The sequence below is a fragment of the Neophocaena asiaeorientalis genome, unplaced genomic scaffold, assembly GCF_003031525.2.
Source record: "Neophocaena asiaeorientalis asiaeorientalis breed wild unplaced genomic scaffold, Neophocaena_asiaeorientalis_V1.1 scaffold721, whole genome shotgun sequence".
NCBI lineage: Eukaryota > Metazoa > Chordata > Mammalia > Artiodactyla > Phocoenidae > Neophocaena > Neophocaena asiaeorientalis.
The window spans coordinates 1511167-1537920 of record NW_020175365.1 but is presented as its reverse complement, the minus strand read 5'-3'; the positions used below and the strand labels follow the sequence as shown (position 1 = coordinate 1537920).

The following is a 26754-nucleotide window of genomic DNA, read 5'->3' as shown; positions in this document are numbered from 1 at the left end:
GAGATTTTATTTGTGTGTATTATCAGTACTTAAATGGTTTCATACTCCATATGCTATTCTTCATAGCATGCCATTTTTTTCTCATTTATAGTAATAGGTTTTGAACGTCTATCTGGTCACAGTGAATATTAGACCTCTAGTATTGTTTTTCTTCATAGGATATATGTGTGCTATAATTTATTTACCTAATCCCCTGCTCTGCTGTTGGAAACCAAAGATTTTTTTTTTCTATTATAAATAACATTGTGATGAGTATCTATGCATATAGTTCCTATTCACTTGTCTGATTATTTCTTCAGGATAAATTCCTAGAACTGGAATTTCTGTTCCAGTGATAGATATACTTTAACGACTTCTGACATGTGTATTGACAAATTGCCATTCAGGACAATAGTTTTATTATATACTCTCTCAAGCGATGTACAAGAGTACACATTTTCCCACCAGTTTAGATGGAGATAAACTCCCTTCCTAGCTGAGTTTGATATCTATGGTGATGTCAAGCTGATCTTTGTTTCTAGACTTTTGTCATTGTGCCTTTATTCATGGTGTCTTCTTGGAATGACTTTCCTTTGCTTGGCTAATTTTACTTGTCCTTTTAAAGTGTAAGGTTGGGAAATTTATAAAACTTTGTATTGCCATGACTATTGCTTGATCAAGGACACTCTTTTCATAGGAAGTTTGTATTTGAAATTATGAAGTAATCCTAACCTGGAATATAACATTAAAAGTTTTTTTTTTTTTTCTCTCAGGGCTGGGAGAGCAGTTTCATAAATGGCTGTTAGCTAAAATCTCAAATTTTAGAAGCTTCTGGGTCCTGTGGCATAGTTTTACATTCTTATGTCTGTCTTTTATGGCTCCAAAGTTCATACTGGTTGAGTTTCTCTAAGAGCAAGGTGAGGGTGGCAGAGGAAGAGGAGAGTGTAGTTTGACTGTCAGTATTACTGCAAGGTAGACCATAGAGGCCTGGCTTTGGTAGGAATTAACAGGGAGAGCATATTGAAGTGCTTAGTAAATGCTGAATGACTGAGCTAAGTAGTGTCTTTGGGTAACCCCAGACTGGTCCTGAGGACTGATGCTGGACTTGGCAGAAACCTGGAGTTAAGTCTGTGGTGCGCAGGCCAAGGAGACTACACCAGTGGGTAGAGCAGCAGCTTAAAGCTGAGGCTTTTCTGCTTTGGAGATTCGATTTAATTGAGCAAGTGTCTGGGAATTTGTACCATGCTTCTAACCTGCCACCAACATAATTGGTTAGCACAACAGACTGTGTGCCAAAATGCTACCACATGTCTTTATAATACCAGTTGGCTCATATATGTTTGGAAATAATAGGAAAAAGGTGTCAGTATAACATGGAAGTTTTGGATTCCTATGCAATCTTTCCTAGCTCAGGAGAGCTGGGATAGTGGGGTAGAATCATATCCTTTAGCTGGAGGGGAAAAAACCATGAGCTATGAAGGCAGCAGGAACCTTTTTAGCAACATTCAAAGTAAATCAGAAATGAGCATCTGTACCCATTGCTCCCTCCCTAAGAGGCACATCGCTATCCTCACTGTTGGTTTCTCTAGTAGCAGGCTGCTTCCTCTGCTCCTCTTCCCTCTGTGTTGTCTCAGCCAGCTAGCTTCCCACCTTTTTGTTGTGGTAGGTTGTTAACATCCCCTGAGACAGCCTCAAATCACTCCAAGATGTTTGCCTGGGCATCCAAATGATCTCCCCAGGTACTGATTATTGCTTCTGTTACTTCTTTAGTTACAAACTTTCTAGGTTACAAAATAGGTTGTGAGTGGTCTGCCCCTCACCCTTTTATTTCCTGTAAGACTTTTTTTTTTAATTAAAAAATTTTTAATTTTATTTATTTATTTCTGGCTGTTGGGTCTTTGTTGCTGTGTGCGGGCTTTCTCTAGTTGAGGCGAGCGGGGGCTACTCTTCATTGCGGTGTGCAGGCTTCTCATTGCGGTGGCTTCTCTTGTTGCAGAGCATGGGCTCTAGGCGCACGGACTTCAGTAGTTGTGGCACACAGGCTCAGTAGTTGTGGCTCGTGGGCTCTAGAGGGCAGGCTCAGTAGTTGTGGCACATGGGCTTAGTTGCTCCGTGGCATGTGGGATCTTCCCGGACCAGGGCATGAACCTGTGTCCCCTGCATTGGCAGGCGGATTCTTAACCACTGTGCCACCAAGGAAGTCCCAGCTTTTTTTTTTTTTTTTTTAACATCTTTAAAGTGTTTTCTATATTTACATATTCTCTCTTTAAAATTAATTAATTAAGTTTTGGTTGCTTTGGGTCTTCGTTGTTGTGTGCGGGCTTTCTCTAGTTGCAGCGAGTGGGGGCTACTCTTATTTGTGGTGCACAGGCTTCTCATTGCGGTGGCTTCTCTTGTTGCGGAGCACGGGCTCTAGGCACGCAGGCTTCAGTGGTTTGGCATGTGGGCTCAGTAGTTGTGGCTCGTGGGCTTAGTTGCTCCACAGCATGTGGGATCTTCCTGGACATGGCTCAAACCTATGTCCCCTGCATTGGCAGGCAGATTCTTAACCACTGCACCACCAGGGAAGTCTGCCTTGTTGTTTTTCATATGAGGTTTTTTTCAGCAATGGATATATTACATGTGAGCAGAAATGCATGTATTTTCTTCTTGGATTTTTTTCCTAAGCACATTTTAATTTGTTTTTATATTATTTTTTTGACTGTCAACTCCAGCTTCTAATATTCTATGCTTATTTTTCAGAACTTGATCTCTTGAACTCATTTTGTTTGTGTTAGACTCTTCAAAGCCTTTTCTCTATTCATTGTTTTAACCCTCTTCTCCTTCTCCCCTTCCTATGCTAATCTGCTCCCTCCTTGCCTTTAGCTTCTTTGATATTATATTTATAAGGTTAGGAAAATTTTTATTTTGGCATTTTGGGGTATTTAAGAGTCTTTCATTAGAAGCACAGATTAAGTTTAAGAACTCTTATATTTTAATCCTAAGGGTTTTCATGATATATTTTAATTATAATGCTAATTTGAAATTTAAAGTTAGCAGCATTAAAATATATTTTATGACAGCAAATACATAAAATCGTTGGTTAATAATATGTAAGCATGCCTGTATTGTATATTTAACATAATTTATAAGCATATTTATATTTACATAAAATGTATAAATTCATGAATAGGACTATAGATAATGCTAATTTTGTTTTTCTCCAGGAGGATCAGGATGGGAGTCAAGGTCTGGGCAAGAGAAAGAGGGTCAAACTAAGCAGTAACACCAAAGGTATTTATATTTTGTTTTTTCCTTGTATAAAAAAATGCTTAATCATTAAGAGCACTTGAAGGGAGAGTAATGTTATTAGATTTGTCTAATATGGAGAAAGTGTTGTTAGAACGTGATTGTGGGGAGACCTCGAAAGCAAGTAAAACCCTTACTGTTGGGATTTTGTTCATTTGTTTTCTTTATAAAATGAGCAACATCATATTTGAGCCAGAAAAATAGTCTCTTCATTGAATCTTTGATTTGGATGCAGCATATTTGGTGTAAAGCTTTAATTTGATTTAAAGGATGAGCAAGAGGGAGATTTTGGGTGTGTGTGTGAGAAAAAGTAACAAGAGTGAAAGAGAGTGAGAATGAGAATGAATGGCACTTACCACATATTAAGGGCTCAGAAAGGACTCAATACATATTGTTGCAAAGGAAGAAGTAGATATGCCTGTAGTGAGGGAATAGAGTAGTAATGAGTAATATTTATTGAACTTTTTATATATGCTAGACATAGTGCTAATCACATCACATGCATTGTGTCATTTAATTCTCCAAGTAACCATATGAAGCAGGTTTTATTATTATTATTTTATGAATGAGGAAATGGAGGCATGTTAGGTTTAACAGCTAATGAGAAGTAGGTCCTTAATTCAAATCCCAGAGTTTAAATGCTTTATCACTATATTTTCTTGACCCTTCCTAAAAGCTTTTCTAGAGTACTTATTATTAGTTGGCAGCCTGTGCTCTGGATTTTTGCCATGGATTTCCAAATCTTAACATAGTCTATTTTCTGGGTTAGTATGGTCTGTTAGAAAGTCTCCAGAGGTTAAAATATTATTTTGATGAAAAGATTCTTACTTCTGGTGCTAAGTGTGTCTTGTGGAAAGTTTAGGACTGCTTGGAAGGTGGAGCAAGCAGGCAGTTTCCGTTGAGGCTCATTTTGTAAGTCTGCAAGTCTTTACTTAGTTACTCATGTTGTCACCTTTAACTTACAGACTGTTAGCAAAGGGCATGAAATTTGATTTGCTGGCCAACATGCACATCTTCCCTTTCTTCGTGGCCCAGCAGAGAACCTGTAATGCCTGAAAGAAATTAGAAGTCCATATGGCTAACTGCCCCCTTGACTTACCAGAGTTGTCCGTGTGTTTACCTGAGTTCTTGAGACACATCTGAGTTGGAGGAGATTGTTAGGCATATACTTGAGTTTACGCTTCAGGGATGTTCAGAAAATACCTGTTATGGCATAAGAGGTCATTGTTTTCCTTCAGCCTGGTCAAACTCTGGCTGAAGTTACTTTTTATGCAGCCTTTATGTTGAAGTTGATTTTCTATTATATGAATTCTTTTGCATTTGAGATTGATTGTTTTCTCTTCCTTCCTCTACTGGTAAGAAGTGGTATAGAGATTTAAGACTTGATCAGTTATCATGTTTGGTTTAAGTATGTATGTGGAAGAAGTGGCTTTTTGAAAAAGTTGAAAGTGAGGCTTTTTGAATTAGTAGAACCTCTGTTTTCAAAAAGTAATTGTTGCTTTTGAAAATGTCTGAAGTTCAGGGAGTGGTTTAGTTTTTGTAAGAATTTGATTCAACAGTTTGAAAGTGAGCTGAAAATAAAACATGTAATGATAGGCAAGAGGAGAGGCACTGTGCTAACAAACACATCACTGTCTATTCTCAAAACTGCAATTTTAAGGGTGAAAAGCCTAGGCCTAGAGGGCTTCAGCTAACATGGCCAAGATTATTGAGCTTGTGAGTTGCAGAGGCTGGACTCTGCTGTCTAAATTAAATGCTGTTATACATTTGTACCACATACTGATTCTTCAAAAATCTCTTTTTACAATTTGGCTTGAGTTGTTTAGGCGTTGTAAAGGTCATGGCAATTTTATGAAGATTTTAAAGGTAAATAATCATACATAACTAATGGAAGCATTTCTAACCACATTTCCATAACATAACACGTGATACATATAACACATGCTTTAAATATCTTGGGAAACTGATATCATTTATTTTAAGAATAACAGTGAAGACATTGTGGGTTTTTCTCCCTTCTTTAAAATGTCTGAAGTTAGAAAAATTGGATTGTACATAACTGCAGCATTTTAGTAGAAGCCATAGCTTTTCTGGTGCGTTCAGATTGTTTTATTTATTTAAAACAAAGTTAATGTATCTTTTTTAATGCTTGACATATAATAATTATGGTAGCTTCAGGCTTTTCTTTGGCTAATACAAGCTTGCAGAGAGTTATAACTGAATTTTAGGATAAATACTGCTAGTTTTGTTCAACTTTGTAATTATTTTCAGAAGCTCTTCTCTGTGAGGGTTTTATTTTTTTGGTAGTCTGTGAAATTTTCAGTCATGTTAGTACCAAGTGAATTTTGAGAATTAAATTGGCTTCAGCAATGTGTGCTGTGGATTATATTCTAAGTTTTAATTGTAATCCTTATATTCCTGTCACCTGATTCATTTGGTCCCTAATTTTATTACTTCTTTGGCTTTGAATCTGTCAGCTTGTGCCTTTGAATATATTTTACCTCATTTCTTGCAGGACTGGTTTATGTTTCTTTTTAAATCATTGCCATATCCTGGGAATGATCTATTTCAAGAGGAAGAGATTTCTGTTTTACAAGTAGAAAATTCTGAGATTTGGAAAATAAAGAATTATTGTTTCCAATAAAGGGATGTGTAGTGTAATTGTATTTATACTTTTACTCCTACTATATACGGTTTATACTAAAGGCACCACTGAAAGGGAGTTAGGTAGGGGATTAGCAGATACTTTGGTCTCTCTGTAATCTAAATCATAGTGTCTCTAGATTAATGAAATTATTATTCTGAAAATAATGGATTATTAATTATTAATCTAACATGGGGTTAAAGTTACATCTAACTTTAAAGCTGATTCAAGTCTTATTAAACTCAGTGTTTTACAAAAGAATCAAGAGAGTGATTAAATACTGAGTTGTTACTCATTTAGACCCGTTACCTGAGGAGATGTGGTGTGAACACATTACTCAATAATAGAAGAACTGTGACACTGGGGTAGGATTGGGGTAAGGTTAATTGAAAAAACTCTGCAGGTTTACCCTGCAAGACTACTTCAACTGTGATATAATTAGGGCTGTACCTGAGTATTTTGGTTCATGTGATACTGGTTTTTCAAATATCTCATCTAACTCTAGTCTCTGCTTAAGCACTGTCACTGAAACAGTCCATTGATAGTTGACACTTGATGCCCTTATCTTCTTGATGCCCTTATGTGAGCTGATGATCCAGAGCAGTATCCCAAGATAATTTGCTCCAATAAAGATTAATAGAATTTTCTAGTTCATTTTGAGGGGAAAAAATTAGAGAAAGTGAGAGAAAGAGATAGCCAAAGTATTAAAAATATTCAGTTCACACTTTGCTCTACACCTTGAAACTAACACAACATTGTTAATCAACTATACTCCAATGTAAAATAAAAATTTAAAACATTTCAATTCATCATATACCAGTTGAGACCTTTCTGTTGATTAAGCATGGCAAGGAGGCAGAGATAAGCAAGAGACAGCCTAACCCTCAAGGAGTGGTACTTGGCTTTAGAAAATAAACTTTCCAGTAAATAATTTTATCCCCCCCTTTGAATACCTTTATTCAAAAGGGGCATGCATTTCCTGTTTCCTCCATGCATGAAGAGGGCATCTTGAGTCCAGTACAAGTAAGCATATCTAATGTTCTATGTGTTTCCCGGTATGTTCCTACCAGAAGAAAGTAAATGCTTCTGTATACTAGAGTAAGCAATGTACTAGTGATTATCTTCTCTAGTGAAGTTAATATTTCATTTATGAAGGATAATTTTAGAGAAATAAATTATTCATCCATAAAGATTTTTCTCAAAAATAAAAAATTTAGATAACTTTGGAGTTTATGTCCTTAATAGTATGTTTTTAGGTTAAAATTATTATTACTATTTTAAATTAAGTGCCATGAATATTGTTCTTGTAAGATAATTGTTTTAAATCTTAGTAGAAATTTTAGATAAATGGCTTATGTTTAAGGTCAAGTAATTACGTATTTTTCTAGTAACTGCTTTATATTAAATTATAAGGATTAAGTATTTTATTATTTATATACTGTGGACATTGTAGAAATTTAGCTTGATATTGTTAGCATTATCATTTGAATTATTGAAAGGATAGCCTTAACTTTTAGGTATGTTCAGAAGTTTGAGGTTGATGGGTTATTAATCATGGTAAGGTTTAGTGAGATGAGCAACTTAAATCATTAGGGTGATAAATTTTATTTTTATTATGTAGATCAATCCATAATGGATGTTTTGAAGCATAAAAGTTTCTTAGAAGAACTATTGTTTTGGACCATAAAGTATGAATTTCCCCAGAAGATGGTGACTTTCTTACTCAACATGCTTCCAGATCAAGAGTATAAGGTATCTACATTTTTTCCTTCCTTTCTGAACTTTGCTCCTCTTTCTTCGCCTTTTCAATATTAAATCTTTTTGATATATTTCTCAGCTCTGTTGCCAAAAGAGGGCCTGCACAAAAAGCACAGTATTGTAGATCTGAGTCAGAGCACCATTACAGAGCAGGATTCCTAAGGGTTGCCTTTGTGCGTGAAACTTGGTCCAAAGGGATTGCTGGGGGACAAACAAAAACACAGTTGCACAAATAAATATGTAGTTACAAATTGTAGTAAGTTCTCTAAAGGAGAAAGGTACAAGGTGCTATGAGAATGTTTAATGGGGGCAACTGAATTCAGATTGTATGGTTAGGCATGGGAAAAGCATGGAGTTTGTAGCTGCTGGCCATAACTGTTACAGACATAATGGTATTGACTCATGTACACATGTACATAGGTGAAGTCTCTAGTTTCAGAGGGTGTGGACTCACCTGTTACTACCATATGGTTATGGCAAAGTTATATAACCTAGTGTCTGAAAAGACAGTAAATCGTGCTATAGTTCTTATGATTTAGGTAGTAAAGCCTCTTTAGGAGTGACACTTTAATAATGCTGTTGTTTTGTGTCTTTATACCTGCTTAAGAAAACAATAGAGGAAGTGTATATGGTATACAGAAGACAATATTTAGTCAGAATAGTGGTTGGCTTTCAGATCAAATAGGAAAAGATATTATTTCTTTTGGAGTAGTCACATTGACTCACTTATTGTTTAGTTATATAAACAACTCTGTGATGGTTTTCAGGTGAGGCTTTAGATTTTGTTGTTAAAGTTGGTAGCACAGAACAAAGACACATACTTTGACATTAGTGAATTGATATATTTGTGAGCAAAGTGAAGATTTGTATTTTTAGACTATCTTTGTAATTGCTTTAAAACTTTAATAATTTAAAATACATATTGAACATTTTTTTAACCACCAAAGTATTTTGCTAATTTTCCAAAAAAAGGACAAATGTAAGACTACCATCATCACTGAAATTATTTTTCCATTTATCTTGGATATCATCACAAGCTAATCATAACTTAAAAATGCTAGTATAATATGTTGGAAAATGTGTTGTAAAACTTAAACTGTGTTTTTTTTCTTCCTATTTAAAACATTTTACAGGTTGCTTTTACAAAAACTTTTGTTCAGCATTATGCTTTCATTATGAAAACACTGAAGAAAAGTCATGAATCAGACACAATGTCTAACAGAATTGTGCATATTAGTGTTCAGTTGTTCAGCAATGAGGAGCTAGCCAGACAGGTAACAGAAGAGTGTCAGCTGCTGGATATTATGGTCACTGTGCTGTTATACATGATGGAAAGTTGCCTTATTAAAAGTGAGCTACAAGGTAAACTCAGAATTATTTTCACTAGTTTTATAAGTATACTTTGTATAACTAATCTTAAAAACTTCCTTTATGCTTAAAAATAGCTTTTAAAAATATTATAAAATAATACGTTTGTTAAAGAAACATTTTTTAAAATTTCAGCAAAATTTAAAGAAAAACTTTAAAATCACCTATAGTTTTGTTATTCACAAATAATATTAACAAATATTTTGGGATATTTTCTGTCTTTTTGTGTGATGTGAGTATATTTATAGATGAGAATATGTACTTTAAAATATGCTATCAAGTGTACACATCAAGAACATGTTCTTTCATGATTGCGGGTAGTAATATCATACGACTTGACCATTATTTAACCATTTTCTTATTAATTAGATATGTTTCTGTTTTTTTAATCATGAATTTGTTACTGTCAGCTTTAGACATTTTATATGCATATACTTTTATAATTTAAAAGTTGGAATAAATCTTGCCTTTTATATGTTCCTTTAGTGTGATCTTTAATTTTCTTCCTTTATGCCTCCTCAAATTTCCATAACATTTCTAGGAATTCCTCCCATTCTTATTTCTTTGTGGTCTTTCATCTTGACTTCACCTCCTTGTAATAATTTATATTGTTTGAGTATTTGCTCTGTACTAGGCGCTGTGTTAATACTATTTATATGTTGTCTCAATTAAGCTTCTGAACAACTCTCTAGATTGGCGTTATTATTATTTCCACTTTCAAGATGAATAAATTGAAGTTTAAAGAAATTAAGTCATTTGCTGTAGATTATATAGTTAGTAGATGACAGAGCCAAGAAGGACTTCATATCTCCTGATGTCGAATCTTTGTTCTTAGCCACAATACAGCCAGGCCAACATTAATAGGACTGTGTCTTCACTTGTTGGCACTTGGAGCTAAACTTAAAAAGTAACAACAAATAATGCCTCAAATTAAATCTTAGGACCTTTCCATTCTCTGTGGATGGGAGATCTTATACTTGAGACTTGCCTTCTACTGTTGTCTCCTTTTGCATATCAGCTTCTATTTTCTCTTTATACTGATAGTCTGCCTGTTCTCAGATGCAATACCATAGGCTGAAAATTTATACAGGACTCAGTGCAGGGCATGATGCCTTATATATGATAATAGCTTGCTAATAATGATGATGGCTACCATCTTTTGAGCACTTACTGTATACCATGCTTTTTTTTTCAGTACTTTATATGTATTATCTAATTTATCAGTAATTCTGGAGAGGAGATGTTGTTTTTTCCATTTTATAGATGAGACATTTCTGGTTTAGGAAGTTGAAAAGTCAGTGATCTATGGTTTTATAGCTGTAAGTGGTAAAGCTAGGTGTCTAACCCATACTCTGACCCACTGCGTAACTCTGCCTTCCCATTGTAGGTATAGTGGGAGAATAATATATTATTTACATTGAACAGTATACCTCTTTACCTTTTTAAAAGAAAAATTAAGAGCTGCTTTGTATTGTACTATTTCTGTCTTTGTGTAGGATGACCTTTTCTTTCTTAGAGATTTGGCTACGTATTATTACTTTCTCTTTTCTTTTTTGAAATAGTGTCTATCATCATTCAGCTATATCAGTGATGTTCTTTTTTTTTTTTTTGCGGTACGCGGGCCTCTCACTGTTGGGGCCTCTCTCATTGTGGAGCACAGGCTCCGGATGCGCAGGCTCAGCGGCCATGGCTCATGGGCCCAGCTGCTCTGCGGTATGTGGGATCTTCCCGGACCGGGGCACGAACCCGCGTCCCCTGCATCGGCAGGGAGACTCTCAACCACTGCGCCACCAGGGAAGCCCTATCAGTGATGTTCTTATGTGTAGAATTATATAACTAGAAAAGGACTTTTCACAAGTACAGTATTTTTAATTTATAAACTGGAAAACTTAAAAAAAGTTAGAAGTATTTACTCTTTTGAAAAGAATCTTGAGTCTATTTTCCTGACTAAGTGGTTTAGCTATGCTTCTTTTATATGGTTTGCATTTCAGAGGAGAATGTTTGGGAGGAAGATGTATATGAGTCTGCCTCCCACTTTTTGCTATAGGCATCTTTCCTGAGAGAGTTTTTATGTTCATTTCCTTATCTTCCGGTCACTCATTAACCCACCTCAATCTAGTGTCTGCTTCCGTCATTCTATTGCTGTCTCCAAAATTGTCCATGACTCCGGTAGCCACATGTCCTACTTTCCCCAGAACAGCTCCAAGTTATGCCTGTTATTTTTTTTATTTTTATTTTTTTTGTGGTACGTGGGCCTCTCACTGTTGTGGCTGCTCCCATTGCGGAGCACAGGCTCCGGATGTGCAGGCTTAGCAGCCATGGCTCATGGGCCCAGCCGCTCCGTGGCATGTGGCATCTTCCCAGACCGCGGCACGAACCTGCGTCCCCTGCATCGGCAGGCGGACTCTCAACCACTGCGCCACCAGGGAAGCCCTGCCTGTTATTTTGACATCATTTTTCATACAGTCCTTTTTACTCTCAAAAGTGTCCCTGTTTATATGATAAATTATATGATCACCCTTTCTATGACTACATGATAAGGAAGCCAGCGGCAACACTTTGGACCTTATCTTGCTTGATTTTCATTATCATTTTACACTGTTGATTCTCTGTTCTTTGTGTGGCATGAAACTATTTTCTACTTGTTCTATCAGTGTTGGTGTTTCTTGGCACTTGGTCTTGCTGTCTCTGTGCTTCTCACTTTTCCCATATTTTCTGAAATCGTATTACATGGTCTTAGTTGCTTTCTACACATACTTCCTTCTTATGCAGTTAGTCTGTCCTGGAAATTCTTACACGAATTGAATTTTCCAAAAGCTAAATAGCTATAAGTAGCATTGCTAAGATCTTTAAATATAAATGTATTTTTTCTAGCAATAAATTACATTATTTCTAAGCCAAGTCTAAAACTATCTTTAGTTCCTGTTCTGTTTTTTTTCCTCTTTCAAAAGTAGCATAACATTTCATCTTACATACTTACTGGTTTTCTAAAAGCACCATATGTTTTCCCTGTTTTTACATGAAGGGTATTGGAATGAGCTTTAAATATATTGAACTAGCTACAGATATTACGCAAGTTCTTTATACTTCTTACTTTGTAATAGCCCCTATCTAGCCTTTGTATACATTGCCATTAGACAATATTTGAAAATTTTGTCTACACTGTTAGTAAATGTAGGAGCTGATACAATGAGAATTCACATGGCCACAGCACAGCTAAAGATTAATAGGAAAAAGCCTCTAGTAGTACGTGCTCCCTTCCTTATACTTTTACTTTGTTGAATTCATTTCTGCACCATACTACTTTGTGATTCCAAATATAACTCATAACTTCCCATATCTCTGAAATTTTACAGTTTGTCTTATGCAACTGTCTGTTTAAAATGGAACTTAAAACCATGTGTTGTGGGACTTCCCTGGTGGCGCAGTGGTTAAGAGTCCGTCTGCCAGTGCAGGGGACACGGGTTTGAGCCCTGGTCAGGGAAGATCCCACATGCCACAGAGCAACTAAGCCCGTGCGCCGCAACTACTGAGCCTGCACTCTAGAGCCTGTGAGCCACAACTGCCGAGCCCTTGTGCCACAACTACTGAAGCCTGCGCACCTAGAGCCCATGCTCTGCAACAAGAGAAGCCACTGCAGTGAGAAGCCTGTGCACCGCAACGAAGAGTAGCCCCCGCTCACTGCAACTAGAGAAAGCCCACACAGCAATGAAGACCCAACACAGCAAAAATAAATAAATTTTTAAAAAATGGTTAACTTAAAAAAAAAAAAAGAATAAAGTTTAAAAAAAAAAAACAAACCAAACTATGTGTTGCATAACTATAGGAATGTCTGTAGTTGCTAATAATGCCAGATTGATCTTCTGTCCTGCATATCAAATTGTTTATTAAACTATATCCTTTGGATGTCTACAAGCACCTCAGACACTCAGTGTCAGCACCAAAAACCCATTCTGTCTCTATCAAGCCTGCTTCTTTTCTATTGCATTTGTGCATATGTGTGTATGTGTATATATGTATGTGTGTATTAGCACTCAAGTCGGTGTGTTGGTACCACTCTAACCATCTACAGAGTTGCCCAACCTAAAAACCTAGGAGTAATTTTTGACTTCTTACTCTTTGTAGAGGTAGTGAACATCACCAGGTCTGTCATTTAAATCCTTCTGAATATCTTAGAATAGCCAGTTCTTTTCATCTCTGCATCTTCATGCCAACACCATAGTTCAAGCCATTGCCATCTTTAGGCCTTCTACTGCTAGTCATCAGCACCCTCCTATATAATCAGTCTCAACACTAAACATCTAGTCATGTCCTCTCTCTTAAAACCCCCTCTGTGGCTTGCCATTCTCTTCACATGAACTGCAGACTCCTGAAGCTGATTTATGAGGCCATCTAGACTCATTTGTGCCACCTATTCTCTGCATTCTTTGTCCCAGTAATTCCATCCTTTTTTATACTGCTTCCTCTACTTAGAACATCATTTCCTCTCCATCCCTAGTTTATTTGGTTAATCCCAATTTCTGCTTCCTTCTGTAAATCTCAGTTAAACATCACTTCCTCAGGAAACTCTTTTGCTTAATTGTAGACCAGCTTATATATGTTCTTAGGACTTCTTGTACTTTTCCTATTACAGACCTTACCACACTCTGTCTTCTTAGATATTAACCTCAGTGGAGAGAGAGAATGTATAAATCTTGATTTTTTTACTGCTTTATTTTCAGAGCTTACTAGATTACCTGACCCTCAGTAGGAGCTCAGTAAATATTTGTGGATGAGTGAATATCATTTAACACTGAATCATTGCTCTCTCTGTATCTATATTTGGAAAAGTATCAGTTGGATAAAAATAGAAGCTCTAATCATGTTATTTCATAAAAGATTCCAAGGTATTTTTCGCAAGAACAGTAGTACTTAAAGCAGTGTCAGGAAAATAGTGATTTTGATTAATTATTTTCTGCTTATTCATCCTCTGATTTCAATTAAATAGAACAGTGATTCTCAATGTTTTAAAAAATTAAAAAATCCCGGCATCCCTAGGCACTGTCCCATCAGTATCAGCTGCTCACCAACTCACAGTGGCAGTAGTTGTCAGAGAGGGCGTTTCTGAATCTCAGATGTGGGTAATTTATAAAAGCTCCCTTACCCCCACTTCCTCATTCAGTTATACCTGTTGTGGGTCCTGTTCTTATGTCTTGTTAAATTTGAGTTGGCTAAAGTAATTTCATGGGCTGAAACCTAAATTTAATTTATGGAAATAAGAAGTGCAGTAGAAGCCCTCTTCACTGATGAGTTTGACTACGAGGTGGTTATTTGAAAAGTTGGTTAAAGTGAGGCATTGTTAAAAAGTGATACATACGTATCTTAAACAGTGGATTTTAACTTAAACCACAGGAATGTATGTTTGTTCTCCAACCTTTTAATTTTGGGCAAAGCAGTTGTAAGGTATGGTTTTCTTTACTGGAGTTCTCCCTCGTCCTTCTTGTATATACCACATCTGTAAAGCAGCATCTGTGATTTTCATTTTCTTTAAAGTAGAGTAAGAACATAAAGATTTTCATGAAGCAGTCTGAGTGTAAAATCCTTCTAGACTTTTGTGATTTTTCTCCTCCAAGATTTTCTTAGGCACTTTTACTGTCTTTCAAAAGCTTATGATCCAGTTTTTGTTATACCTCTATTTATGCATTCATATTTTATCAGACTATGTATTTGTAACTTAAATTTTATAATTACAGTAAAAAGAACAATTAGTATGAACAGAAGCAAAAACAGACTCTGGATAAGCTTATACCTTGGGGCTTGTGTACTAGGGAATAGGCTACAAGCTTTGAGCATTCTGTGTATTATGGGTATTAGTGTGTTTTACAGTGGGAATGGGGGGCTTGTTTGTCCAGTGAATCAGTTAAGCTGGAATAGGTCAACAGAGCTAATGCATACATGCTATAACTTCTAATAGTAAAGTTTTTGTACAAACCTAATCCTCCCCATCTCCTCCTTCCAGCAATGTATTTAAACTTTGAGGATTTTTTTTTAAAGCTTAAGAAATTTATGTGTGTCTTTTGTTGTTTCATTTTTGAAATACCGTGTTAAAAATTGTTTTTACATGTCCTTTGAATAGAAGAAAGCAATTAAATATATATTGTTTAAGTCATACAGATTTTATTGAAAAGATAGAATGAGATTAATCTAGGGATAAAAACATTTTATTGATTAGAACTGAAAATATTGCATTATATCATTAAAATCAAGAAAATAATAAGGTTTTATAAACATGTAACTAAATATCATGTAATATGTTAGACGTGGTAATAATTATTATAATGATGTGCTAGGTGTTATGTTAACATTTCATTTAATTCCCTTAAGATATGTGTCTTTTTCTGTTTTACAGATGAGGAAATTGATTCAGAGCTATGTAATATACCTAAAGCCATATAGTTATTAAATGGCAGGCTGGGGTTTGAATTTAGGTGACTGATTCTAAAATGTATAATCTGTATCATTGGTAAAACTATTTTTTTAAACTAATTTTTTTTGTGTGTGTGTGTGTCTATTTTAGATGAAGAAAACAGTTTACATGTGGTAGTGAATTGTGGAGAAGCATTACTGAAGAATAACACTTATTGGCCTCTTGTCAGTGATTTTATTAATATCCTTTCTCATCAAAGTGTGGCTAAGAGATTTTTGGAGGACCACGGTTTGTTAGTGACATGGATGAACTTTGTATCTTTCTTTCAAGGTATCAATTTCAGATTTTTTCTTAATTTTTTTTCTTTAGTTTACAAAATGCCTAATGTTAAACTGTCAAACACTAATTAAGAGGTCATAGCACATCATTCAGTTACATGTGAAATGTCTCATTTTAATTAATTGATATTTGTAAGTATTTTGATAAAGTGTTCATGAAAACATATCAGAGTTATGAAGAAGGTCAAACTATTACATAGGAAATAGGAGTGTAATTTTTAAAAGCATTTGAAAGCATTAATCTAGAAATTTCTAATCTATTCTCCAAGAAAGACTCAATACTTCTGTAAAAATGTCAACCGGCATCAATTAAAATTGTTTTGACTTTATTTAATATATTCAATTATATAAGAAAGAGACAGTTCACAAAATGTTTCTAAGAAAACGTAGTTTATAAAGAATTCCAAAAGGACCAGATTATTTTATTTTTAATAATTTATTAATTTCTATACATATTGTGTCATTATGCCATTTGTGTGCATTAAAATGTGTTTGGTACTTGGAAGTATTTTACTTGATTTTTAACATGGGTGTGTATTTCCATTTGGCAAGGTTTATATCTGTTTTAATTTTTGCAAGGTATGAACTTAAATAAGCGAGAACTAAATGAGCACGTGGAATTTGAATCTCAGACCTACTATGCTGCCTTTGCTGCTGAACTTGAGGCCTGTGCACAGCCAATGTGGGGACTCTTATCACATTGTAAAGTTAGGGTATGTTTTGTTAATTTCTGTGTTTACCTTTAAAATAATTATTTAAGAAAATTATTTGTGAAAACATTGATTTGTTTACTTGTGTGTAATAATATGCAGTGTTTAATTCTGAATTCACCTTTGTGAAAGTTGACCTGAGACAGTTAATTGTTATTCTTAGGCAGGTTAGAATTCATTTATATAAATGAGTTATAATATCATTCCAGCCTTCCCTTATTGTGAATAGTCTTTGGAGCTTTATAAGTCTCCACACTCATCTTTATTGTTTCATTTTACCCATTATCAGTTAGTTGCCTAATGTTTCTTGTCTCTCAAGGGATGAGGATAGTCCTCAATAAAGTTTACACTTTTAAGATTCCAAGCACAAAATCAGTATACATTTCATACAACTTACAATTGTTTATAAAAAGAACCTACAGGTACATAGCAACAACATAAATTCTTATAATCGGTTAAGAAATGCTTGCTTATAATTGCATGCATTTATGTCTTTCTGTACAAATATATATTTTACCTTTGCATTTTAAAGTATTCGTTTGATGGGTCTCCAGAATCCTTGGACAGTTTGTTATCTCCTGACCCTACTAAACTAAGGACTTGACTAAGATTTTGCTGTATGGATCCCATGAAGTCCAACCTGCTAGCCTGTACCAATAAGCGTGTTGCACAAGATTTTAGAGTGGTCTTGGCTCTGCCTCTTTTGACTTAGGTGACTTGGTCAACTCATTTTAAACTATTTGAACTTCTCAGTCTTTCTCCTTTTCTTTTAAAAAACTAAAGGAAACAAAATAGAAATGGGACAGCAAAGCCTGCTCTTCCTCACAGGGTTATTATGAGACTCTCTTACATATATTCTTTAAATGTATGTGTTACTTTAAGTGGGTTTCTGTTTTCTTTTTTTGTTTTTGAATTTTATTTATTTTTTCTTACAGCAGGTTCTTATTAGTTATCTATTTTATACATATCCTTGTATATATGTCAATCCCAATCTCCCAGTTCATCCCACCACCACCACCCCCTGCCACTTTCCCCCCTTGGTGTCCGAGGATTTCTGTTTTCTCTCATGACTCCAGCTTTCTCTAAATGCAGATGCCTCACAACTCTGTTACAGTCTGGCCAGATTGAAATTCACAACAGCTCTGTTTATTCATGTAGATCTCCTTATAGGTACATGAATTTTCTCAGGTTCCTAAACTATTTAAAAACATTTGTCTGTGCTGTGTTCTTTATGTCATTTTAGGTATGGTGTTTTAAATGATGCAGTTATCCAATATAGAAACCTCCCCTTGCTGTACCAGCTGTGTTCAAGCTATAATCAGATACCATGAATTTTCTCTCATACCAGAAATGTCTCTCTACCACTTCTTTCCACTGTCTTAATTTATTTCTTTTTATTTTTAAAATCTGGGTTGTTTCTTAATTGGTTTTCCTGCCTCTAGATTCTTCCTACTGTAATTTTTCCTAATACCAAAGTTACTGCTAAGCTCTGTGCTTATCTCTCCTTTGCTTAAAAATCTTTCAAGTTCTTATGTCTACAGGATAATGTCCATATTTCCTATAGAGGCATTTAAGACCTTCCACAATTTGCCCTCAACTTGTTTATCATAATTCACCTTCCTATACTGCCCTCTACCTCCATGCCTTCATTGGATTGATTACCATTCCTCAACATGCAATTCCTTTCTTGATTCCAGTGGTTTTGTTCAAGTTAGTCCCTTTTTTGACAAATGAGCTCATTCTTTCTGCTTAGTCCAGTGCTTCTCTTATATGAGAATCATCTGGGAAGCTTGCAAAATACATGTGCCTGAGTCTCACTGTCAGAGATTTGGGTTTGTTTGATGTGCAGTAGGACTTTGGCAGCGATTCTAACTGGAATGAAGAACAATTAGTTGAGCTCTTCAAAAATTGTACTCATAAGACTCAGCTGATATGTAATCTGCTCATTTAAATTCTTTCATATTTATGATTCCAGTCTCTGTTTTTATAGTACCTCGTTTAATCTCCATTGTAGCATTTATCAAAAACTGTCATCTAATATGAGAGTCGTTTGTCCATTCATTCAAAAAAGTATCTATTGAATGCTGTTCTATGCCAGATGCTATCTAGATGCTCGGGTTTTTGGTGTCAAACCAAATAGATGTGGTTTTTGCTCTCATGGAGCAGTCTAATAGGAGAGATAGACATTAAGTAAGTAAGCACACAGGTTTATTTTGTAAGTTTTGTAAGTGTTCTACAGGAAAATATCAGATTGCTATGAGAGTAATGAGTGTGGAGGCTGGTTACGTTTAAGGATCAGGGGAAGGCCTTTCTGAAGAATGAAAAAGCCAGCTATATGAAGTATAAAAGTGGGGTTAGTGGTGGGAATAGGGGAGATAGTATGGAGTAACCTACCTCCAGTAGGAAAGTGATTAGTCATTTTAAGGAGTTTGTGGCTGGAGCCACAGAACAAGATGGAGTTGGAGAGATAGGCAGGGATTGTATTATTAATGCAGGTTTTTATAGAACATGTTAATGAGCCTTAGATTTAATTTTAAGGAGAAGCCAGTGAATATTTTAAAGTAGGGGTTTAATGGGATCAGATTTACATTTAAAAGATCATTCTGTTTTCTGGAAAGACTGGATTGAGGGGAGCGTGGGGAGCATCATGACTAGTAGCAAATAGACCAATTAAGATGCTGTGATAATAATCTAGGAAATCCAGGTTTGAAATTCAAGGTGCATTTTGGATATTGAAGATGTATTTTGAAGGTAGAACCAAAAGCCTTGGTGATGGATTGTATGTTATTGATGAGTGAAATAGATTTTTGGGTAACTATGTATGGAGATAATTTTACAGAGGTGAAAAGGATCAATAGAAAAGGTTTAGAGAGATCAGAGTTAGTTTTAGATATGTTAAGTTTGAGATGCCTCTGAAACATCCAAGTGGAAATAGTGAATAGTCAGTTGGATATATGAGTTTTGTGCTCAAAAGAGAAATCTGAACTAGGGTTATAAATTTTAGACCCTTGGGAATAAAAATGGCATTTATTGCCAGGGGATGGGGTCACGTCAAATAGGGGGAGAAGAGAAATGGACCTTGAAGAAAAAACGAACATTTAGACATCAGAGAGGGAGAGGAGAAAAACCAGAAGAATGCAACATCATATAAGCCAACAACAGAACAGATGGTGATGTAGGAGGGAGGATTGATACGATGTTGATACGAAAAGGTCAGTATTTTAGGAGGATTATTCTGACAACTGTGGTTAGGATGATTTTGGATTATAAGGCCAGGGCTATGTTTATGTGATAATGAGAAATCATTGTTTTCAGGCAGTAGATTATTTTTCAGTTTTGAAGGCCAGGATTCCAATGTGTTATGGTTTTCTTAATCTAAGAAGCGAAGACAACAGAGAGAAAACGAGCTCATGTTGTTCTGGTAATATCTGAGAGTAGTTTCTTAGCTAAAGGAGCATCTAGTTCCTAGATAAGACGTTCTCTTGATGAGAGCCTACACTATGCCAGACATTATTCTTCACGTTATATTGCTTACATTATGTTCGTATCTAATCTTCATAACATCTCTTATAAAGTAGATAGTATCATCCCTTTCTTTCAGAGGTTAAATAATTTGCCCACATTTACACAGCTGCAAGTGGAAGCTTGAGTTTGAAAACAAATCCATCTGATTTCAGAACCAGTGCTCTTTATCACTTTGCTATAATTGTCTCTTAAGCAAGACTGTCTGGAGCTTTTTAGCAGCAATATTGTCAGGTTTTAGAAATGTAAACTAGAAGAAAGACTATTATTTTAAGTAAAACAAAGCTATTGCTTTATGTTTATGTCCTCTAATTATAAAATATAAAACTAAAGGATTAGCAATAGAAAAAAGGAACTTCACCTGATAGCTTACTTTCTTTGTCTGATTGCCCCGTATGCTGTTTGGTTCTTGAAAATGCTAAGGGATAGTTAAACAAGTTATACTAGATTAATAACAAATAGCTTGGATAAAGGGATGGCACATTTCTAGAATTTTACTAATTTTTGCTTTCTGAACAGAACAAATAAGCTGTAAAAATCTCCATCTAGTGGCAACTATACGTTACTGCAGGCTTGACAGAAGTTAAGTCTGGCCATGAATCTTTGGAGCACTTAAGTAGTACTTGTCAGATATAGTGCTAGACTGTGGCATAGAGCATTTTATGTACATTATTTCATTTGCTTCTTCATAGCAGTACTAGGAGGTAGGTAGTATTATGCCCATTTTTACGTATGGAGAGACTGAAACTCATAAAATTCAAGTAATTTCCTCAAGGTCATAAAACTAGTAAGTCATGCATACTGAATTTTTGGGGGTGGGTATGATAGTGATGGGGAGGTGGGAGAGATGATCTGAACATGATTATCAAGTATGCTGTATTTAGGAATGGAATTAATTGGTCACCGTTTTGAAGACTCTTGATATACCTACTTTTCAAATTGTTCTCCAGAAGAGTTTATCAGTTTACACTTGTGTAAAGAGGATATAGTGGTGTCCCTTTACTCAAACCTTTGATTAAATAGGAAAACATTTGGTTTTAAATATTTCTTTATACATGAATTATCTGCAACTTTAGTTTGGTTATGACACATTATTTATGGTAACTTAAAGTGTCATTACATTTTTTTCAGTAAGAGATAGGGAACAGAATGTATAAAATAATATTTTGAGAAGGATAAATCTCATATAGGGTAGATTAAAACAGGGTGAGACTGTTGGCAGGGAAACTAGTTAAGTGATATTTTGTCTGAATGATATCAGAAATAGGAGGAAATGTAAGTGAACCTACATGACAGTATTGAGGAAGAATTAACAGGATATGGAGACTGAGCTGGGTGAAGGAGAAGTAAATCTCTGAAAGAAAGGGATGATAATATCTACTTTATAAGAGATGCTATATTAATTAATTAACTAATTAATTTTGGGCCACATCCCTTGGCTTGCAGGATCTTAGTTTCCCCACTAGGGATCAAATCCACACCCTTGGCAGTGAAAGCACAGAGTCTTAACTGGTGGACCACCAGGGAAGTCCCTAGAGATGCTATTTTTAGATATGGTTGTGAGGCTTGTAGTTTTTTGTTTTTTTTTGCGGTACGCGGGCCTCTCACTGCCCTGGCCTCTCCCGTTGTGGAGCACAGGCTCCGGATGCGCAGGCTCAGCGGCCATGTGGAACCCAATTTACATCACATAAATTTATTTCACCTTTGACTCATTTCAGGTTAGTTCATTTTCATAACTGTCTCTAGTTGTTACTATTAGTTTGTGAGAGGATGATTCCTTGAAATGACAAATGTGGTTATTTTGAAAATATGTATATTTTACCATTATATATACAATGCACATAACTTTTTATGTCGAAGTTGAACATATACGTGTTTATCTACTGTAAATTTATATAAGTTATTATTTTAGGAAACTCAAGAATATACCCGAAATGTTGTGAGATACTGCCTTGAAGCTCTTCAAGACTGGTTTGATGCTATTAACTTCGTAGATGAGGTATGTATGTTTTTGATATATGTAAAAGCATTTAAGAAAAGTGTTAGATCTCATTTAACATTGAAAATAATGACTATCTTTTCATGGGATAAGGGAAAGGTGTTGGAATAAACATAAAATCACTAGGCTTTAAAAAAGGAGAAGTAAGAGACCAGTTGTTTGACACTTAGGAGATTCTACAGTGCATTAACTGTATTTGCTTATTTCCTAGAGAAGGGCATAATTTTTTTAATGTTATTAAATGTATATTTCTCAGGACTTCATTCAGAGAGATAAAAGTGACAGTGCAAATGTGAACAGAATAGGGGAGATTGATGGAAAGGGTATCACAACTTTATTAATTGGTCAGTGTTCTCCTCTGGGCATGAATAAAGATGATTTTTTTTTTTAACATCTTTATTGGAGTATAATTGCTTTACAATGGTGTGTTAGTTTCTGCTGTATAACAAAGTAAATTGGCTATACATATACATATATCCCTATATCCCCTCCCTCTTGTGTCTCCCTCCCACCCTCCCTATCCCACCCCTCTAGGTGGTCACAAAGCACCGAGCTGATCTCCCTCTGCTATGCGGCTTCTTCCCACTAGCTATCTGTTTTACATTTGGTAGTGTATATATGTCCATGCCACTCTCTCACTTCGTCCCAGCTTACCCTTCCCCCTCCCTGTGTCCTCAAGTCCATTCTCTATGTCTGTGTCTTTATTCCTGTCCTACCCCTAGGTTCTTCAGAACCATTTTTTTTTTTTAGACTCCATATATATGTGTTAGCATATGGTATTTGTTTTCCTCCTTCTGACTTACTTCACTCTATATGACAGACTCTAGGTCCATCCACAGTAACTCAGTTTCGTTTCCTTTTATGGCTGAGTAAGGATGATTGTTGCTGATAATGAACTGAGAAGAATTAAATAAGGGCCTGCTGTTAATTAGTCAGCCAAGTTTCCTATCAGAAGCCCTTTTTATTCCTCTTATGAAGTGGGGTAAAAATTTGCCAGATGTGGAAGGAGGAGCACTCCTTATCTGATTTCTGAACTCTGGGCAGATGCAACTCCTGGTGTCTTAGGCCGTGGCGTGGAGGGGAAGGGCTTTTATTTATTTCTTTTCCTTAAAAATTTTTTCTTTTACACAATCATAAACTTATTGAAAAGTTGGAAGTGGAGTACAAAGAACTTTCTCTTGAACTATTTGAGAGTTAAGATGTTAACTTGATGCCCATAACTCCCAAATACTTTAGTATCCATTTCCTATAAGCCAGGACATTCTCTCTCTCATATAAACAGAGACAACCATAAAAATTAGGGAATTAACTTTATTGTACTATTACTATGCAAATCTTAAAACTCATTCATGTTTTACAAATTGTCCATTGATTGCCCTTTATAGCAAAAGGATCCTATTTAGAGTCACATGTTGCATTTAGTTATCATGGCTCTAGTCTCCTGGAATGATTTCTCATTCTTTGCCTTTCAGGGCAATAACGTTGTGAAGAATACAGCTCAGTTATTTTTGTAGAACACCCCTCAATTTGGGTTTTCTTATGAGTAGGTTCAGATTATGCATCTTTTGCAGGAATATTACAGAAGTGATGTTGCAGTCTTTTCATTGCACCCTCTTTAGTGGTTTATGACCTTTGTTTGTCCTATTACTGGTGATCTCTTTGTTCATTTGATTAGGGTGGTACCAGCCAGACTTCTTCACCATAAAGTTACCCTTTTTCTCATCGTAATTAATAAAGTATTTTGTGAGGACTTGCTTTAAAGCTATTTAAATACATCTGTTTTCTCATCTAATTTTTAGTTCATTCACTAATTTTCTGCTGTGGAGATTCATAGTTTCTTTTATTCACTGGGTTATAATCCAACACTACTATTATTTGATGCTCAAATTGTTTCAGATGTGGCCAGTGAGAGCCCCTTCAAGCAGGTTTCTGTGTCCTTTTGACTTGTCCCGTTATTCTTTGAGCGCTTCTCTTCTTAGTGGCTCAACAAGATATTTCAGGCTCACCTTATATTTTCCCTATTCTACCCCTGGAATCAGTCATTTTTTTAAGGATCTTTTGTTACTTTTAGTAGAGAACAGTATTGAGAAAGCGGGATCTGGATGCTTGGTGGGCTCACTGCTATCGAGGTATTAACTGCTCCCAGGCCTTCTCAGTGAACAGAGGTTCAGAATATATGTATGCATTTATGTATATAGATGTACATATCTGCATCTATATTTATTTCTCTATTATATATATTGAAAGCTGTGAGTTCAAACTGATACTTTATATTCCAGTATAGCACAGGACTTATTCTAGTTTTCTCTAACAGTGAGAAACCTGGCTTCCATTATCCTTAATATATTTATTTCTTTGACCAATCCTCTTATATAGAACCAATTTCTCATATCAATTACCTCCCTTTCCCCTGCATGGATGCCCTCTTCTCCCTGCATTCTGTCCCCCACCCTGCCCTACATATGGACACCCTCCTCGTCCCACTTGGGCTCCAACTCCCCACCTTGGACTACCCTTCTGTGAAGAATCCTTCTTGCCCTGTGTGTGCTTTGAATTCCCACACCAGGCATGTCTTCATTCTGGCTGCCCTCCTCATCCTGCTTTGGCTCTGATGCCCCATACTGGGTCTTTTCCACCCGTGGGTAATCTCCTCACCTTGCTTGAATTTTGATTCCTTATTCCAGGCTGGCGCCCTGTGTCATTGCCCTCTTTACCTCTATCAGGTTCTGGCTTCTCATCCCTGGTCAGTCCCCACTCTCCTCACCCTGATTGGCTCTGACATAGTATACTGGGCTGCCCTGCTGTGTGGATGCCCTGACTCCGTATGCCGGGCCACAGCCCACTTCTGTGTAGATGCTCTTCACCCTGGAAAACCACTGACATTTCCCCCCACCCCGCCCCAGCACACACAGTTGTCCTCCTCACCCTGGGCTCTGATATCCCTTTTCAGGCTCCTCACCTATAGATGCCTATTTTGGTTTATTTTGCCTCTTAACACCTCCCCCCCAGTGGCTTTAGGACTGAATTATTTATGAAGGGAAGAGCCTCCTACTGTCTTTAACTCTCATCCTTCCTGCCTCAAACTAATTTATCTTCCATCCCTGATGACTCCTCCTCCAATATTTGTGCCTGTCTTTAGCCTTCAACCTGGCCATTGTGTCCATTTGGATTCTGATTCTGCCTCCACCAAATCACCGATTCTTATCTTGTCTAAATGTTGGTACTTAAGCTTAAGCTTTATTTATATAAATGGTAATGAGTCAGTATTTAAAGAAAACATTCTCCATTCTCCACAGAGCTCCATCCTGCTTTTAACCTGCTTCACTATTTCTTCACCCTGTCAAGGATTAGTCCGTCAGCTGGGGCTTCAGCTGGAGCTTCTCTCAGTCCAATTCTCATTAGTATTTGAAACTTTAGGAGTTATTGTTGAAATGGTGGCATCACTAAGACAACAGGAAGATTGAACTAGGGGAAAATTATCATTACATACAGAGGGTTAGGTAATATTTGACATGAAATTAATCCACGGTTGAACTTGGGGTGGATTTACGGATAGTTAGTATCAAGTAAGGTATACAGATCAGCTTAATTCAAGGAAATAGTGTGTGTGTATATATATACACACACATATATTTTTTAATTAATTAATTTTTATCAAAGATAAGGTGACCATATGTGCGTGGGTTTATCTCTGGGCTTTCTATCCTGTTCAGTTGATCTATATTTCTGTTTTTGTGCCAGTACCATACTGTCTTGATTACTGTAGCTTTGTAGTATAGTCTGAAGTCAGGGAGCCTGGCAGGTGGATTCTTAACCACTGTGCCACCAGGGAAGCCCCAGTATATTTGTTTTTTACACAGAAATATTTTAGGAAGATATTGAATGTTGTAAACAAAATTTTAAAAAATATTTATTTATTTATTTGGCTGCACTGGGTCTTAGTTGCATCATGTGGGATCTTCGTCGTGACATGTGGGATCTTTAGTTGTGTCATGTGGGATCTAGTTCCCTGACCAGGAATCAAACCTGGGCCCCCTGCATTGTGAGTGTGGAGTCTTAACCACTGGACCACCAGGGAAGTCCCGAATGTTGCAAAAATTTATATAGATTTTTAATAGAAAAGACAATAAGTATAGAATTTAAGGAATCAACCAGTATATCTTTCACGATGTTTAAAAGTTTCTTCTTTCTTAAAGTGCTTTGATATATTTGTTTCTCAAAACAACCCTGTGAAGTAGGGAAGATGTTATTGTCACTCCCTTTTTTTCAGATGTAAAATGGAGATGCAGAGATATTAAATGACTTGCCTCTAGTTGTATAGCAAACTCCTGGTATTTCTGGGTCTAGATCCCATGTCTCTCAACTTCTTGTCTGGTCGTATTTCAACTGTACTGGCTTTGGCAGTGGAAGGAGCTTTAGAGTCAGGCATACCTGAGTGGACACTATGTGATCTTGGTCTTGGACAGTTTTTGGTTTTTTTTTTAAAGCATTGCCGAGTCCATCTTCTCATCTATTTATTTAAGATAATAATATTAGCCAATGAGAATTGACTAAGAGGCACTTATTTCATGTGTGATAAATATTTGTTCTTCTTTCAGCCTTGAGAGTGGAGGTCAGAAGTTATTGCAGTAATCCAGCACAGAATAAGCAAATAATATTTTTTTGAACTGGATTAAGCCAAATCAATCAGTCACTTAGAGACACAGGATGGAATAAATTTTCCCAAAGTACAGGCCATTTAA

General features: G+C 36.0%; 1 protein-coding gene and 1 non-coding gene across 4 annotated transcripts in view; one reads left to right on the top strand and one right to left on the bottom strand.

Annotated features, from left to right (window-relative positions):
• Positions 1-26754, top strand: part of UBR3 (ubiquitin protein ligase E3 component n-recognin 3) — a 175784-nt gene that overhangs the window by 16741 nt on the left and 132289 nt on the right. For all 3 annotated transcript variants that reach the window (XM_024765716.1, XM_024765717.1, XM_024765715.1), the window contains exons 5-10: positions 3186-3252; positions 7533-7663; positions 8803-9031; positions 15594-15773; positions 16361-16494; positions 21926-22012. In XM_024765716.1, the coding sequence (XP_024621484.1) occupies positions 3186-3252; positions 7533-7663; positions 8803-9031; positions 15594-15773; positions 16361-16494; positions 21926-22012 (828 nt within the window). The remainder of the gene's footprint in view (positions 1-3185; positions 3253-7532; positions 7664-8802; positions 9032-15593; positions 15774-16360; positions 16495-21925; positions 22013-26754) is intronic.
• On the bottom strand, positions 26018-26090 carry TRNAV-CAC (transfer RNA valine (anticodon CAC)). Its single transcript has one exon. It is a non-coding gene; the product is annotated as a tRNA-Val (tRNA).